The sequence below is a fragment of the Telmatherina bonti genome (assembly GCF_933228915.1).
Source record: "Telmatherina bonti genome assembly, chromosome: 14".
Taxonomy (NCBI): Eukaryota; Metazoa; Chordata; class Actinopteri; order Atheriniformes; family Telmatherinidae; genus Telmatherina; species Telmatherina bonti.
Genome location: NC_136612.1, coordinates 7,956,413 through 7,975,149, shown reverse-complemented (window position 1 = coordinate 7,975,149; position 18,737 = coordinate 7,956,413). Strand labels below are relative to the sequence as shown.

The 18,737-nt window shown below is 44.4% G+C and overlaps 1 protein-coding gene across 1 annotated transcript; it reads left to right on the top strand.

Annotated features, from left to right (window-relative positions):
* Positions 1–5,805: 5,805 nt before the first annotated feature.
* Positions 5,806–18,042, top strand: praf2 (PRA1 domain family, member 2; the record flags this gene model as incomplete). The annotated part of the gene is made up of 3 exons (XM_079252278.1): positions 5,806–5,984; positions 11,097–11,314; positions 16,197–18,042. 3 exons carry the CDS (start codon positions 5,806–5,808, stop codon positions 16,334–16,336), a joined length of 537 nt encoding a protein of 178 aa, XP_079108404.1. The 3' UTR covers positions 16,337–18,042.
* Positions 18,043–18,737: the final 695 nt, after the last annotated feature.

The following is an 18,737-nucleotide window of genomic DNA, read 5'->3' as shown; positions in this document are numbered from 1 at the left end:
AATGGACTGCAGGGTGAAGCGAAAATACTCAAACAGAAAATCAGCGAAAATGATGAACTGTCTAAACGAGGTCTGATCAGCCCGATGGAGATTCCTGCCAACGATTTGCACTCGATGTCTCTACAAAAAGTGTTCCATCTGATCAGCGATTTGTGTCACAAGGAGGTTGTGGTGTGGACCCAAATGCAGGACGGGAGGTAGGAATGCAGAATCAAGGTGTAGTTAACATCCAAAAAAAATACCAAAATCAAATCACAAGAAGCTATCAAAAGCATAATGAGCCAGCAAGGGAGAACAGAAAGCAAGCTGTATAAATACATGGAGGGAGTAACCAGGAACAGGTGAAATGAATCAGAAAATCAAACCAGGTTAGCTAATGGACAGGAAACTAGAGATGAGGGAACTAAACATGGAACACTTCAAAATAAAACAGGAAACACGAAACTAGAGATGAGGGAACTAAACATGGAACACTTCAAAATAAAACAGGAAACACGAAACTAGAGATGAGGGAACTAAACATGGAACACGAAAAAAGCCAAGATGGCATCAGCTTAACATCTCCAGAACAAAGCTCTGTTAACAACTCTTCTAATTGTAAAATTTGCTGAACTTAACCATCTCTTGTACATACACCTAACTATAAAAGGTCACTTTCTTCCATTTTTGGTGTTTTAATATTTCAGCTCACTACAACCTATTTTGGAAGACTGGTCCAGTGTGGTAGTTGAACATTGGACATAGCAACAGAGATATTCGCGAGGTAATGCACCGCTACGCTAAAAAACTGCCTCCTACTCCCGACAACCGTCCGGCAAAGAAACCAAAGCCGAGCATGACTCCCAAAACTCAACCGGCTGTTAGCTGTCATGCTACGCATTGAAAAGATGCGGGAGGAATACCTAGCAGGAATGGCTCAGGTCGAATCCGCGGTAAAAGAAAATTGCAACTCTATTAAGGGCGTAGTTGACTCTCTCACTGATGTTAGTTTTTGGAAAATCCAATGGGGAAATGATGTGTGGTTTGCTCATGGCTCAGACTGCTCAGCTGGTGTTGGAATCCTTAAAAACAGGTTTGAAGGAAAAATCTTGGCCGCAGATCCTGATCTTTTGGGTCATTTTTGTTCATTAATAATATCTCATTCTCTGACCACATTCATATTAGTCAATGTATATGGCTATAATGCCTCAACTGAAATAAATACTTTTTTCGATTCTTTGGAAAATAAACTTTCTTACTGGCTTCATAAACACCGAAAAGCTGCATTAATATTAGGTGGGGATTTCAATCTAGCTTTGGATAATAGGATAGACAGATGGCTTCCAAGAAACACAGTCTCTGTAAACTCCAGACTTAAAGTTTTTAAGAAAAGATTTGGTCTTATAGATATATGGAGAAAACAGAACCCAGCTATTAATAGTTTTACATGGTCCAATAAAGATAACACGAGGAAGTACAGAATTGATTATTGGTTACTTTCCACGTGCCTCATAAACTATAATATTTCAACCAGTTTCATCATATGTCCCCTTACAGATCATAGATGAATCAACATCGCTATCACCTTTGCTTCTGATACAATTAAAAAAGCCTCATTGTGGAAACAAATAATTCCCTCCTGAAATCAAAAGAAGTACTTACGATAATCTGTAACCTAATTGAGAAGTTCTGGTCCAAATCCAAAGCAGATAACAAGTTTGGACTTAACTGGGTATTATGCATTGGTAAATTTTTAAGAAATTATGGTACAAGACTGGCTAAAAATAGAAGGGCTGAAGAAGCTGATGTTCTTTTCTGACTATCATCCTTAGCTCAACAGACAAACTTATCAGATGCTGACAAATGTGTGTACAACAAGTTTCTGAACCAATTAGATGACATTTATAAACGGAAGGCTGAAGGTGCTTTTATAAGATCTCGCAGTAAATGGATGGAAGAAGGAGAGATTCTTCGTATTTCTTCAGCTTGGAAAAAAACAGATCAAAATATGATATTGAACGTCCCAAAATAAATAATGAAATAACAGATGACCCCAAAAAGATCTCAGAACACTGTGTAAAATTCTATGAAAATGTTTACAGATCAAGATACAACAATGAATCTGCTTCCTCATTTTTAGACTCTATTAATTATTCCAGAACTCTCAATGAAGATGAAAAATCTTCATGTGATGGCCCCGTCGTTCCCACTGAAGTATCTCAAACTATACCACAGCTTAAAAACAATAAATCTCCCGGAAATGACAGACTAACAGCAGAGTTTTATAAATGCTTTATTGAGCAACTATCCCCTTTTCTAACAGAGGTTTATAATGAAAGTATAACTAACGGAACGCTCCCACCCTCTATAACCCAAGGTATTATTTCCTTACTCCCTAAACCTAAAAAAGACCCTCTTTTAATTGATAACTGGCAACCCATGACACTTTTAAATAATGATTATAAGATTCTAGCTCTAATTCTTGCAAACAGGATGAAACATGTCCTTCACTCGATTATTGATGAAATGCAATCTGGCTTTATGAAAAATCGACATATTGTGAATAATATTAGGCTTGTATTAGACCTGCTAGATTACATCGACCTCATTGAAACAGACGGTTTTATCTTATTCCTCGACTTCCAGAAAGCCTTTGATTCCATTGAACACAACTTCATCTTTAAAGTTTTAGAAAATGATGGCTTTGGTCCTGACTTCTGCAGAGCAGTCTAAACACTGTATAATGATAATAATAGTTCTATCAAACTGATATATGGAACCTCACACCGATTCAAATTATCTCGGGGTGTCAGACAAGGATGCCCAATATCCCCTTATTTATTCTTAGTTGCAGCCCAGTCTCTCGCCAGCTACATCTCACAAAGGTCTTTAAGTGGCATTAACATCATAGGCAGGCAGCTTGTCATCAGTCAACTGGCTGATGATACGACCCTGTTTTTACAAGATGCCTCTCAAATATCTGCTGCTCTAAATCTCATCAATGAATTCTCTGAAGCCTCAGGTCTCCGTCTAAATCTCAATAAATGCGAACTCATGTCAATCAAAGAATCTGTTGCCACCTCTATTTGTGATATACCAATCAAAAATCAAGTTACCTATTTAGGAATCACTATAATTAAGGATCCTAAACTGAGATGCTCTGTAAATTTTTCCTCACGGATAGAAAATACTCCAAAAAAGCTGAACCTGTGGCTTCAGAGAGATTTATCATTTAAAGGAAAAGTTCTTATCTAAAAAACTGAAGGTCTATCTAGGTTATCATACGCAGCTCAGTGCCTCCATGTAGATAACTGCATGCTTAAAAAAGTTGACAGAATGCTCTTAGACTTTGTTTGGAAAAAAAAAAAGACACATTAGATTAAGAAATCTCACTCATTCATTTTCTGAACCGCTTAATCCAATTCAGGGTCGCTGGAAGGCAGCTGGAGCCTATCTAAGATGGCTTTGGGCGACAGGCAGGGTACACCCAGATTAAGAAATCTGTACTTTTAAATTCTACAGACTGTGGTGGTATGAACTTCCTCGACTTCACAACCCTTAACAACACATTCAAAATCAATTGGTTAAAATACTTTATCCAAAATCCTTCTGCTATATGGAATATCATCCCCTCATATATTTTCTCTGAAGTTGGTGGCCTGAACTTCAGAAAATTTATTTTGAACAATAAAGTAAGAGAAATTTCTATTAAAATACTTTACAAATATTATCCAGTAAAGACCTTTATTTCACAAAGATTTAAAAAGGATCTGGACACCAGCTGCTCTTTTTGTGGTAGTTTTCCTGAAACTTTGACTCATATGTTTTGGACTTGCTCCTATGTTGAAACATTCTGGTCCCATCTCCTTAATTTCTTGCAAAACAATCTTCTTTCTGACTTTTCTTTTTCATTCAAGAATATTGTATTTGGTTTCTATGATCATAAAGAAAACAGTTATTTATTTTTGATCAACTTAAACTTCATCTTGGCTAAATTCTACCTCCATAAATTTAAATTCTCTATTTGTAAGCCTTATTTACCTGTTTTTATTTATAATATTAGGAAATACTCAATCTCCATAAAAGATTCAAAGAATTCTAAAGCTATGAAAACAACTGCCTTAATCAACAAATATTTGACTCTATAAATAAGGTTTTTTTTGTTGTAAATCTTTGTAATGCATAATTTGTAATACATCTCTTTGTGCTCTTTATTCTTTATTAATTAATTAATTTATTTATTTTTTGCCTTTATTTCCTTCTATTGGAAAGAAAACTTTCTCCTTTTCTGTATGTGGCCCCCGTGTTCTGTGTTCTCATTTTTGTCGTTATTTTGTAATTCTCATGTGAACTTGAATAAAGTTGGTAAAATAAAAAAACAAAAAAAGAAAAACAAACAAACAAAAAAACATGGAACACTTAAAAAAAAGGAAACTAGAGATGAGGGAACTAAACATAGAACACTTCAAAATAAAACAGGAAACTAGAGATGAGGGAACTAAACATGAAACACTTCAAAATAAAACAGGAACTAGAGATGAGGGAACTAAACATGAAACACTTCAAAATAAAACAGGAACTAGAGATGAGGGAACTAAACATGAAACACTTCAAAATAAAACAGGAACTAGAGATGAGGGAACTAAACATGAAACACTTCAAAATAAAACAGGAACTAGAGATGAGGGAACTAAATATGGAACGCTTCAAAATGATACCGGAACGAAAAAGACACAAGAAATCCAAACCATGACAGATTTGGTTCAATCTGAATGTGCAGCAGAAGAGGATACTGGGTAAGTTACTGGGTTTAAACGCGCCAGTGAACAGGTTAGTCTCACAGAGTATGTTACCTTGGTAACTGACACAGAGTCCAGCTAAACTCTGTCTGTGAAACTCAGAGTTTTCTGAACTCTGCCTGAAATAACAAAACCCCAGGATCCCCGGATCAGAGTTATGCTGCTTGTTGACCCTTCCTGTCCTCTCCGGCCCAACCGGTCTGGGAAAACAGCTGCCCTTCCTGGTTCTCGTTTCCAAGACTGCGTTCACACTGCCCTTCTAGACGGATTGGGACTTTTACATAACGTATTCCACTCCCCTCCAGAGGAGGCGATGCAGCAAGAATCACTGAAGGAGATACCGAGACAATCAACGACAAAGAAACAGGGCTCAACTGTTGGTTCATGCAAGACAACTCTGGTTTCTAGAAGGTAACAGGTAAATACGGTGGCGCATCAGAACACTGAACTTTTCCCAAGTTGTCCCATGTCTGACCGTGAGACATTTATCGCATCCAGAGCCACCTATAGTACCACATGCATGTGTTGTAGATGTGTTTACCCATGATGCTTTACACTGCACACACAGTACACTTTGCTTTGGTTTCAGCTGGAAGCGGACCAGAACCTGCATTTGTAGTCCGATTATTTGCTGCAAATCAGAAATTCATTTGTACATTCACGATTCCCCAAACGATGTGACTTTCCAAGCACATATACCAGGATCCAAATAAAAAGTGTGATTGTGAAGGTGTGCCAATTAATAATTTATTGCATTTTTTCTGTGTATTTCCTTGTTTATTTATATTTTATAATTTCATGTCCATATTTTCTCATTTATTCATAGTTTTATTTACTTGTCGTTAGATTTCCTCGTTTAGTTATGGATTTATTTATTTATTTTTCTGTCATCTGTTTTTATAGTCATTGAGTTCTGAAATCACTGTCAGGATACGCGCACTCCGAGGATCGGGCACGCGCATTTCCCTTATCCTCCTCCTCCCGTGTTGCATTGTGGGAAACCAGCTTCCTTTCTCGTTGGGAAAAGATGTCAGGCGTGCAGCCGCCTCCCGTCCGGAGTTGGGACGACTTTGTCCTGAGCTCGGCCCGGTTCTCCGTGCCGGACCCGCGGGACCTGGACCGCTGGAACAACCGCATGATCAACAACCTGCTGTACTACCAGAGCAACTACTTCCTGTCTGCTCTGGCCTTTCTGCTCATCGTGGGGTGAGTTCTGCTCTCCGGTCCTGCTCCCCTCTCTCCGCACATCATCCCTGCTGGCTGCGGTCAGAGCGCAGCCTCTGCGTCTTTGCGCAAACATCTCGGTAACCGACTGACGACAGCGGTCAGCACGAGCCGCTGTTGTATCTCCGTCCTGTTTGTGTGTTTGTTACATGTTTATATATCCGTTTGCAATAATGAAAATGACCACCTTTTTTTCCTGTTCTGGATGGTAGTATCCAGAACGTTGTTCCCGTTCTGGATGGTTGTATCCAGAATGTTGTTCCCGTTCTGGATGGTAGTATCCAGAATGTTGTTCCCGTTCTGGATGGTTGTATCCAGAACGTTGTTCCCATCCAGAACGTTGTTCCTGTTCTGGATGGTAGTATCCAGAATGTTGTTCCCGTTCTGGATGGTAGTATCCAGAACGTTGTTCCCATCCAGAACGTTGTTCCTGTTCTGGATGGTAGTATCCAGAACGTTGTTCCCATCCAGAACGTTGTTCCTGTTCTGGATGGTAGTATCCAGAATGTTGTTCCCGTTCTGGATGGTAGTATCCAGAACGTTGTTCCCATCCAGAACGTTGTTCCTGTTCTGGATGGTAGTATCCAGAACGTTGTTCCCATCCAGAACGTTGTTCCTGTTCTGGATGGTAGTATCCAGAATGTTGTTCCCGTTCTGGATGGTTGTATCCAGAATGTTGTTCCTGTTCTGGATGGTTGTATCCAGAATGTTGTTCCCGTTCTGGATGGTAGTATCCAGAATGTTGTTCCCGTTCTGGATGGTAGTATCCAGAATGTTGTTCCCGTTCTGGATGGTTGTATCCAGAATGTTGTTCCCGTTCTGGATGGTTGTATCCAGAATGTTGTTCCCGTTCTGGATGGTTGTATCCAGAATGTTGTTCCCGTTCTGGATGGTTGTATCCAGAATGTTGTTCCCGTTCTGGATGGTTGTATCCAGAATGTTGTTCCCGTTCTGGATGGTAGTATCCAGAATGTTGTTCCTGTTCTGGATGGTAGTATCCAGAATGTTGTTCCTGTTCTGGATGGTAGTATCCAGAACGTTGTTCCCGTTCTGGATGGTTGTATCCAGAATGTTGTTCCCGTTCTGGATGGTAGTATCCAGAATGTTGTTCCCGTTCTGGATGGTTGTATCCAGAATGTTGTTCCCGTTCTGGATGGTTGTATCCAGAATGTTGTTCCCGTTCTGGATGGTAGTATCCAGAATGTTGTTCCTGTTCTGGATGGTAGTATCCAGAATGTTGTTCCTGTTCTGGATGGTAGTATCCAGAACGTTGTTCCTGTTCTGGATGGTAGTATCCAGAATGTTGTTCCTGTTCTGGATGGTAGTATCCAGAACGTTGTTCCCATCCAGAACGTTGTTCCTGTTCTGGATGGTAGTATCCAGAATGTTGTTCCCGTTCTGGATGGTTGTATCCAGAATGTTGTTCCTGTTCTGGATGGTTGTATCCAGAGTGTTGTTCCTGTTCTGGATGGTAGTATCCAGGATGTTGTTCCCGTTCTGGATGATAGTATCCAGGATGTTGTTCCCGTTCTGGATGATAGTATCCAGAGTGTTGTTCCTGTTCTGGATGGTTGTATCCAGAATGTTGTTCCTGTTCTGGATGGTTGTATCCAGAATGTTGTTCCTGTTCTGGATGGTTGTATCCAGAGTGTTGTTCCTGTTCTGGATGGTAGTATCCAGAATGTTGTTCCCGTTCTGGATGGTGGTATCCAGAACGTTGTTCCTGTTCTGGATGGTACAACTGCACTTATTCAGGAAGACCTGTGGAAAAAAGGAGAAATAAGTTAGAGACGGCAATATTGGCATCTATTTATCCATTAATATATTAGAGAAATAGAGCGAGGTACTTCTCAGTGCATCAGGTAACATCCCCATTGCTACATAAGTAATGGATGGCTAGACTACCCATAACTATAAGAGCAATGAGCAGAACCTGGACAGTTGGGTCCCGTACATGCAGACTCCAACTCAGGAGATGCTCATATCCTAACTATAAGAATCATGGAAAAGGAAGGTTTTCAGCTCCATCTTAAAGGTGTGGAGGGAGTCTGCCTCCCGAACCCACGGTGGGAACTGGTTCCATAAGAGAGGAGCCTGATAGCTAAAGGCCCTTCCTCCCATAGTACTCTTTGAGACTCTGGGAACCACCAGTAAACCTGCAGTCTGAGAGCAAAGTGCTCTATTTGGAATATATGGAACTATAAGATCTTTTATGTACAATGGAGCTTGGTCATGGAGAGCTTTATATGTGAGGAGAATAATTTTAAACTTTATCCTGGATTTAACAGGGAGCCAGTGTAGAGAGGCTAAAACTGGTGAAACATGATCTCTCCTGCTAGTCCTCATCAGAACCCTCGCTGCAGCATTTTGGATCAGCTGGAGGCTTTTCAGGGCATATTTGGGACAACCCATAAATAAGGAATTGCAGTAATCCAGTCTGGAAGTAATAAAGGCATGGACTCATTTTTCTGCATCTTTCTGAGACAAGATGCTCCTAATTTTAGCAATATTATGCAGAAAGAAGGCGGTTCGAGAAACCTGTTTTAAATGTGAGCTAAAAGACAAGTCCTGGTCAATAATGACTCCAAGATTTCTCACAGTGGTACTGGAGGCCAGATTAATGCCTTCCAGAATAATTACATTACTGGATAATTTCGTTCTAAGTTTTTCAGGCCTGAATATAACGACCTCTGTCTTGTCTGAGTTTAAAAGGAGAAAATTCAGACTCATCCAGGTCTTGATGTCTGTAAGACATCTTTGTAATCTAAGAAACTGATTGGTTTCATCTGACTTCATGGAGAGGTAGATCTGAGTGTCATCTGCATAGCAATGAAAATTTATACCATGCTGCCTGGTGATATTTCCTAAGGGAAGCATGTATAATGTGAAAAGTATTGGTCCAAGCACAGAACCCTGAGGAACTCCATGACTTACCCTGGTGTGTGAGGAAGACTCATCATTTACATTTACAAACTGAAATATATCAGATAAATATGACTGGAACCAGTCTAATGCGGTCCCTTTAATCCCAATAACATGTTCCAGCCTCTGTAGCAGAATATTGTCATCAATAGTGTCGAATGCAGAACTGAGATCTAAAAGAATGAGTCCAGACAGAAGTCCTTTATCTGAGGCCATGAGAAGATCATTAGACTTTCACCAGTGCTGTCTCTGTGCTATGATGAGCTCTAAATCCTGACTGAAACTCTTCAGATTGTTTCTGCTCAGATAGGAACATAGTTGGGTTGAAACTGTTTTCTCAAGAATTTTAGACAAGAATGGGAGATTAGATAATGGTCTATAATTAGCTAAAACTCCTGGATCCAGAGTTGGTTTTTTAAGCAACGGTTTAATTACAGCTGTCTTAAAATATTGAGGTACATATCCTATTAGATGAATTGATCAGGTCTAGTACAGATGTATTGATTCAGAAACATATTTCCTTGAATAATCTGGTTGGGATGGGGTCTAAAACACAGGTTGAAGGTTTAGATGAAGCGATTATGTTGGTTGACTCGGAGAGCTGTACAGGCAAGAAACGGTCCAAATGACAATCAGCTTCTAAAGACGTCTCTAAGGCTGATGCAGATGAAATAGCACTAGTAGTGTTAAGTTTATTACTGATTTCCTTCCTAATAGATGTAATGGATGCAGGATGTGGTCCAGCATGGTCCTGCTGAAATCTGCAAGGTCTTCCCTGAAAGAGATGTTGTCTGGATGGGAGCAGATGTTGTACCTCCTGTTAGTTAGTTACGCCTGTTACATCCTCCACGAGAAGCAAGAACTGAGTTCTTGTTCTCGAGGCTGCAAGAGCAAGAAAAAACGTCTTGTTCGGCAGGTCCATACATCCTCCAGGAGAAGCAGGTCTGCAGCGGGGAGGGATCACTGCGGGGGGGCGATGTCTGCTTTATGTGCAATGAACCCGGTTGTTACCTCCGCCGAGGAGGTTGTTTTCCCCGGCGTCTTTTTGCTTAAGATAACTTAAAAGGTTACGGAGGGATTTTTATAAATATTCAAGAGTTGTTGCAAATGTAAAAATGAAGAACTGATTAAATTCTGGTGGTGATCCGGATCACCGTTTGGATCCAGGAATGTTTTAAAAGGATTCTTTAACATTGTGCTTGGTGGAGGTTTCCGCTCTCCGAGTTTCTAGTTTCATATTTAACGAGCAGCTTCGTCCGCGGCAGGGCGGGTCGTGCACGCGGCAGGGCGGGTCGTGCACGCGGCAGGGCGGGTCGTGCACGCGGCTGGGTCCGAGTGTTTTATTGCCACATGTTAAAATGTTGGTACTTTCTCACCACCTCGATCAGCTGTTTTATCAAAACAATCCGTTTTGCCGGCAACAGCAAACACACGGAAGCAGCAACTCCGCTTCCTGCTTTCTCTGTGTTAACCACGCCCACCTCCAGTGTCCGACCAATCACACGATACTTCTCGCAGCCCCGCAAGAAAAAAGTTCTGCCAGCCCGGTGTGTCAAGAACCGTCTTCAAACACGTCCGCGAGAACAAAATGACGTCATTTTCTTCTCGGAGCCTCGAGAACAAGAAAAAAGTTCTCGCTTCTCGTGGAGGATGGAACAGGCTTTAGTTTCTCTACTTTTGGTCATAAGCTGATATAATATTAATAAGCATTTGAAATAAATGGAGAAAAATTCATATGAAAATCCAGATGACCCAGTTTTCCTGTAGCACTCAAATGCACCATGTGCGCATGAAGCTGTGAGGCTCCCAGTTACATTAAAAAGGTTTGAAACTCCTCGTTTACTTGTAAATGGAATAGTGGGTAAATGTAGCGGTGTCCGTGTTGACCAGGTGATTTGTGCACGCGTGTGATGATTCGTGCATGTGTGTTTTGGAACATGAAACTGTTGGATTTGTGAGGCTGAAGACAAACAATGGGTGTAGAATTTTAATGTGTAATTTTTAGATATTTGTGTGTGTGTTTGAACATACATTTATAAATATCCCAAGTTATGTGCAAAACAGTTTAAATGGTTCATGAAGAGCACTTACACACACACACACACACACACACACACACAGTGTTTCAGGATGTTTTCTTCATCCCAGCTGTTCCTGTGACTCTCCTTTCAGGTATTTCCAGCCCACCCAGCTATTTGTCGGGGCGACAGTGGTCACCGTGTTATTCCTGGGTTTCGTCTGGGCCGCTGAGAACCAAGCTCCCATTCGTCGTTTCCGTAGAAACCATCCATTTGTTTCGGTTCTGGCCATTCTCCTGGCCAGTTATTTCTTCATGTCTGTGTTGGGAGGAGTGGCTGTGTTCCTCTTTGGGATAGCGTTCCCCATCCTGAGTAAGACAGACAACCAACACACACACACACACACACACACACACACACACACACACACACACACACCAGCAGGATGCTACATCCTCAGCAAAGCATCGAGTTTGTGTACAGTAGAGACGTATCAATAATCATGTGATCAATAAACATTCAGACTTTAATCTGACTGAATGGTTCATCTTGATGTTTGTGTTGTGGAAATGTTGGCCAGCATCAGCACCCGGTACCGGGTAGGACCCCGTTTTCCTTCCAGTACCGGGTTGGACCCATAGACTGTATATAAAAAGATGGGCGGAGCCTCCGTGACATCACCCGTAGGTTTCTGAAGAGCTGAATTGAAGCTCGGTGCGCGGTCCATACCGTCGCCATCTTGGCAGGGGCATGCGCGTCGTCTCACCCGGAAAATACAAATATGGGCAAAGAGGTGGAGCTGAGAGGGGGGCTGTGAGCATCATGGTGGATGATTGACATCGAGCGAACTCCGAGCTTTCTGTAGCTAAGAGCTAACCGAGCTAACCTGGAGATAACAGGAGCTAACCAGCTAACGGAGGTAAACGGGCTAAAGCTAAGTCACGTTGTTAACCGGCTAAAAACCGCGGTTGTTGTACGTTCTTCTGGCTTGAAGCGGGAGATCAGGTACCTGTCAATCAAAAGTACACACCCCTAAATATGCCAAACTTCAAGATTAAATTACTTTTAAACGGGCGAGTTAGAAAAAAATTCACTCCCCCCACAGTTGTCATGAAGATAAACCTGACCTATTAAACCTAAAATGGATTTTTGTACCAGGCTGTAAACATGTTTATTTCTGCTGTAAACATGTTTATTCCTGCTGTAAACATGTTTATTTCTGCTGTAAACATGTTTATTCCTGCTGTAAACATGTTTATTCCCGGTGCCGGGCTGGACCCTGTTTTCCTTCCGGTACCGGGCTGGACCCTGTTTTCCTTCCGGTACCGGGCTGGACCCTGTTTTCCTTCCGGTACCAGGCTGGACCCTGTTTTCCTTCCGGTACCAGGCTGGACCCTGTTTTCCTTCCGGTACCAGGCTGGACCCTGTTTTCCTTCCGGTGCCAGGCTGGACCCTGTTTTCCTTCCGGTACCAGGCTGGACCCTGTTTTCCTTCCGGTGCCGGGCTGGACCCTGTTTTCCTTCCGGTACCAGGCTGGACCCTGTTTTCCTTCCGGTACCAGGCTGGACCCTGTTTTCCTTCCGGTACCAGGCTGGACCCTGTTTTCCTTCCGGTACCAGGCTGGACCCTGTTTTCCTTCCGGTGCCGGGCTGGACCCTGTTTTCCTTCCGGTGCCGGGCTGGACCCTGTTTTCCTTCCGGTACCAGGCTGGACCCTGTTTTCCTTCCGGTACCAGGCTGGACCCTGTTTTCCTTCCGGTGCCGGGCTGGACCCTGTTTTCCTTCCGGTACCAGGCTGGACCCTGTTTTCCTTCCGGTGCCAGGCTGGACCCTGTTTTCCTTCCGGTGCCAGGCTGGACCCTGTTTTCCTTCCGGTACCGGGCTGGACCCTGTTTTCCTTCCGGTGCCAGGCTGGACCCTGTTTTCCTTCCGGTGCCAGGCTGGACCCTGTTTTCCTTCCGGTGCCGGGCTGGACCCTGTTTTCCTTCCGGTGCCGGGCTGGACCCTGTTTTCCTTCCGGTGCCAGGCTGGACCCTGTTTTCCTTCCGGTACCAGGCTGGACCCTGTTTTCCTTCCAGTACCAGGCTGGACCCTGTTTTCCTTCCGGTACCAGGCTGGACCCTGTTTTCCTTCCGGTACCAGGCTGGACCCTGTTTTCCTTCCGGTACCAGGCTGGACCCTGTTTTCCTTCCGGTACCAGGCTGGACCCTGTTTTCCTTCCGGTACCAGGCTGGACCCTGTTTTCCTTCCGGTGCCAGGCTGGACCCTGTTTTCCTTCCGGTACCAGGCTGGACCCTGTTTTCCTTCCGGTGCCGGGCTGGACCCTGTTTTCCTTCCGGTGCCGGGCTGGACCCTGTTTTCCTTCCAGTACCAGGCTGGACCCTGTTTTCCTTCCGGTGCCGGGCTGGACCCTGTTTTCCTTCCGGTACCGGGCTGGACCCTGTTTTCCTTCCGGTGCCGGGCTGGACCCTGTTTTCCTTCCAGTACCAGGCTGGACCCTGTTTTCCTTCCGGTGCCGGGCTGGACCCTGTTTTCCTTCCGGTGCCGGGCTGGACCCTGTTTTCCTTCCAGTACCAGGCTGGACCCTGTTTTCCTTCCGGTGCCAGGCTGGACCCTGTTTTCCTTCCAGTGCCGGGCTGGACCCTGTTTTCCTTCCGGTACCAGGCTGGACCCTGTTTTCCTTCCAGTGCCGGGCTGGACCCTGTTTTCCTTCCAGTGCCGGGCTGGACCCTGTTTTCCTTCCGGTGCCGGGCTGGACCCTGTTTTCCTTCCGGTGCCGGGCTGGACCCTGTTTTCCTTCCGGTACCAGGCTGGACCCTGTTTTCCTTCCGGTGCCGGGCTGGACCCTGTTTTCCTTCCGGTGCCGGGCTGGACCCTGTTTTCCTTCCAGTACCAGGCTGGACCCTGTTTTCCTTCCGGTGCCGGGCTGGACCCTGTTTTCCTTCCGGTGCCGGGCTGGACCCTGTTTTCCTTCCGGTACCAGGCTGGACCCTGTTTTCCTTCCGGTACCGGGCTGGACCCTGTTTTCCTTCCGGTACCGGGCTGGACCCTGTTTTCCTTCCGGTACCAGGCTGGACCCTGTTTTCCTTCCAGTGCCGGGCTGGACCCTGTTTTCCTTCCGGTACCAGGCTGGACCCTGTTTTCCTTCCGGTACCAGGCTGGACCCTGTTTTCCTTCCGGTACCGGGCTGGACCCTGTTTTCCTTCCGGTGCCGGGCTGGACCCTGTTTTCCTTCCGGTACCAGGCTGGACCCTGTTTTCCTTCCGGTACCAGGCTGGACCCTGTTTTCCTTCCGGTACCAGGCTGGACCCTGTTTTCCTTCCGGTACCGGGCTGGACCCTGTTTTCCTTCCGGTGCCGGGCTGGACCCTGTTTTCCTTCCGGTGCCGGGCTGGACCCTGTTTTCCTTCCAGTACCGGGCTGGACCCTGTTTTCCTTCCGGTACCGGGCTGGACCCTGTTTTCCTTCCGGTGCCGGGCTGGACCCTGTTTTCCTTCCGGTGCCGGGCTGGACCCTGTTTTCCTTCCGGTACCAGGCTGGACCCTGTTTTCCTTCCGGTACCAGGCTGGACCCTGTTTTCCTTCCGGTACCAGGCTGGACCCTGTTTTCCTTCCGGTACCAGGCTGGACCCTGTTTTCCTTCCGGTACCAGGCTGGACCCTGTTTTCCTTCCGGTACCAGGCTGGACCCTGTTTTCCTTCCGGTGCCGGGCTGGACCCTGTTTTCCTTCCAGTACCAGGCTGGACCCTGTTTTCCTTCCGGTACCAGGCTGGACCCTGTTTTCCTTCCAGTACCAGGCTGGACCCTGTTTTCCTTCCGGTACCAGGCTGGACCCTGTTTTCCTTCCAGTACCAGGCTGGACCCTGTTTTCCTTCCGGTACCAGGCTGGACCCTGTTTTCCTTCCAGTACCAGGCTGGACCCTGTTTTCCTTCCGGTACCAGGCTGGACCCTGTTTTCCTTCCGGTACCAGGCTGGACCCTGTTTTCCTTCCGGTACCAGGCTGGACCCTGTTTTCCTTCCAGTACCAGGCTGGACCCTGTTTTCCTTCCGGTGCCGGGCTGGACCCTGTTTTCCTTCCGGTGCCAGGCTGGACCCTGTTTTCCTTCCAGTACCAGGCTGGACCCTGTTTTCCTTCCAGTACCAGGCTGGACCCTGTTTTCCTTCCGGTACCAGGCTGGACCCTGTTTTCCTTCCAGTACCGGGCTGGACCCTGTTTTCCTTCCGGTACCGGGCTGGACCCTGTTTTCCTTCCAGTACCAGGCTGGACCCTGTTTTCCTTCCGGTACCGGGCTGGACCCTGTTTTCCTTCCGGTGCCGGGCTGGACCCTGTTTTCCTTCCAGTACCAGGCTGGACCCTGTTTTCCTTCCGGTGCCGGGTTGGACCCTGTTTTCCTTCCGGTACCAGGCTGGACCCTGTTTTCCTTCCGGTACCAGGCTGGACCCTGTTTTCCTTCCGGTACCAGGTTGGACCCTGTTTTCCTTCCGGTGCCGGGCTGGACCCTGTTTTCCTTCCGGTACCAGGCTGGACCCTGTTTTCCTTCCGGTACCAGGCTGGACCCTGTTTTCCTTCCGGTACCAGGCTGGACCCTGTTTTCCTTCCGGTACCAGGCTGGACCCTGTTTTCCTTCCGGTACCAGGCTGGACCCTGTTTTCCTTCCGGTACCAGGCTGGACCCTGTTTTCCTTCCGGTACCAGGCTGGACCCTGTTTTCCTTCCGGTACCAGGCTGGACCCCCTTTAACAGTTGACTCGAGGACACAATCCTTGGTGTGGTAGAATTACCAGGACGTTGGTTTAAGGGCTTGAAATGAACTTTTCATTCGGACACGCCTCGTTTGCATGTTACAGGCTTCATGTGGACATTTCCACAAAAGTGGATTTTGGTAAATATTTGGTGGGTTGACGGATTTCTAGTGGGTGTTGGAACGTTCTTCAGATATTTGCAGTTTGACACTTCCGTGTCGGCTTCACCTTTAACTGCTGCAGTTTCACCGTATCCATGATGAAAATCATTAGTTTAAGTTCTGTTTTTAATTCTGACCAGTTGTTTATGTTCACATTTGTACCTTTTGGTTGGCAAACAGTACTAATTACTGTGAATAACAACCATGGTGGAGATGGATAAAAAAAACCTTGAATGATTTTTTTAACATGCCTCAGATTATTCTTGTTTTCTCCATCATTCATCGCACACATGAATAAATCCGTACTTTCTCGTTTCCATGCCAACCAACGTTCCTTCCTCCGTCTCTTTCAGTGGTTCTGATCCACGCATCCACAAGGCTGCGCAACCTGAAGAACAAGCTGGAGAACAAGCTGGAGAGCATCGGTCTGAAGAGGACACCCATGGGACTGCTTCTGGAGGCTCTGGGACAGGAACAGGAGGCTGGATCGTAGAGAGGAAGGACAGGGGAAGCTTAGAAACATGAAGAGAGGAGTGTGATGAGGGATGAAGAAAAGGTGACAGAAGAAATGTACATTAATGGAGTAATTTCTGATCTGTTTCTGATGAACTTGCACTTTAAGCACATGACAGTGTGTGTGGGGTGGTGTTCTGGTTGTCCCAGATCCAGTCCTACCAGTGGATCACCTGTATTCAGCCCCCCCTGTAGACCAGACACAACCAGTTCTGATTCCTCTGATCACATGACCAGACTGAATCCACCATGTTCACCATGTCCTCCATGTTCATCATGGCGGAATAAAAAACGAAGAGACGATTTCTCCGGTTTGTTTATGAGAAATGTGTTTTGCTATTTATAGGTTAATAACCATGAAGGACTTTAAACTGTTGTAGTTAACTGTATCCTGCAGAATTTCCCTGGAATATGCAGGATTTAGTCGTTTATTGAAAGAAAAAGTGAAGCTAGTTCCTTACAGAGTATCAGGCTAGCTGCTTTAGCTTCTGTGACTCAGCGCTGACGCTTCAGATGATTTTTGCCACGTTATTCAGACCTGACGCGATGATGGAGCTTAACAGAAATGTTCCCATCGTCTCAGCTGGACCTGCTAGTTGTAGCAGAGTTAGCATGCTAACAGGACACCATGAAGTGTTAGCATGTGGCGTTTAGCACAGAGCACCGCTGTGCCTACAAGCTCAGACCGGGATGTGGGGGTGGGAGGACTACCAACCAAAAGACCACAAATCTCAATTTAAAACATCAATTCAAGTCAATAGAGCTGAAATTGTGTTCAGTTCCATTCAGCTCTGTTTTGATCTTTTCTGTTGTAAATAACTTAGTTTGATTAAACTCAGTTAAAATTCACTTCACTTGAATTCATCTTAGTTTTTTCCTGCTCAGTGGTTCCAGTTTGTTCTGTTTGATTCCAGTTCATTCCAGTTGATTTAAGCCGTCTCAGGACAGTTTGGACAGAATAACGAATTCCAGGACTTTTGTGTGTTTTTAACTTGTCCGGCATTAAAGCAGCAGATTGATGGTCTGGTTTCTGTGTTGTGCTGAACAAACTTTCTTTTTAAAGGAGAGATTCATATAAAGATCTCTTTGATAATTTGGGTTTTTCATTATTTAGATATATGAAATTCCAGGGCTTTGAATTCCAGGAATCATCCAGAAATCAGTGTTTTCTGAGTTTTTCTAGTGTGAAACGGTGTTATTGGTAATGGGGAAAACAAAATTCAGAGTTATCAGGGCAGTTTTTTTTAAAGACAAACTATCTGTATCCGTCGGATTGAAGGTTTTCTAGTAAACTTGCTTGTGGTCCAGCTGTCTGTTCTGGGATTCTGGTTTAAGGATGTGTTGTAGGACACTAACCCATCTCTGCTTCTGTCTCAGACGCTTTATTCATTTAATCCAGTCTGAAACAAGCAGTTGAAGGTTTTTCCTCCATGAAAAACAGATTGTCTGTTTATTATGTTGTTAAAACTTCAGCTGCTGATTGTTTGTGCCGTTTCAGTCATTATCTGTCTGTTTGTCCATCTTCTGAACGTATGATGATGTGCTTTCTGAACATGTGACCTTACGGCCGAGCAGCCATGTCTGAGTCGTGTTTATGTGCCAGTGTTGTCCTGAGAAGACGAAGATGTGTCCTGATTTCTGCCTATTCATTGCTGCCTTCTCTTTATATAAATGTTAGTTTTCTGTTTCCAGCATCATGTCTGTTTATTTACAACTTTTACAAATAAAAAGACTTGCTGTGTGTCTGTTGTCAAGAACATAAAAACCTGAATAAAGAAAGATAATAAACTGAAGAAAAAGGCAAAAAAACTTTTTTTGAAAAACGGATTTTAATAAACTAACCTGGAAACTTGATAAAAAGAGGAAAGCTAAAGTAACCGCCAGATGTTTGGACAAATGAAAAGTCCAACAGATCCAGGTGGGGAGGTAAAAACAAAACTAACTTAACTGACTTATCATTGATCCATTTACATCCATTTTTCATTATTACCATGGCATACTTTTTATTTATGTATTTAGCATGTATTTTTGTTTCCATGATATTTGCTCAAAAACAAAGAATTTTGTCTCAAAATTGTTGAGGGGGGGGGGGTCCAGTTCAGCAGCTGATGAATGAGGCAGATCAGTTCTTCATCACTACCTTTCCACACCAGCAATTATTCCCATTAACTAAAGAGCCCGAGTTGTTATTTAAACTGTTTCTGAAATGTTTTGCATCACTTTATGTTAAAGCCTTTGTTTAAAATCCTGTTGAACACAACCTGATACTTGTCTTCTGCCACCTGACAGATACCAGGAAGCAGAAGACTAAACTATAACAGCTTTTTCATAACACATGAGAATAATTGGTCAATAGCCCACAAAATTGTTCATTTTTATGT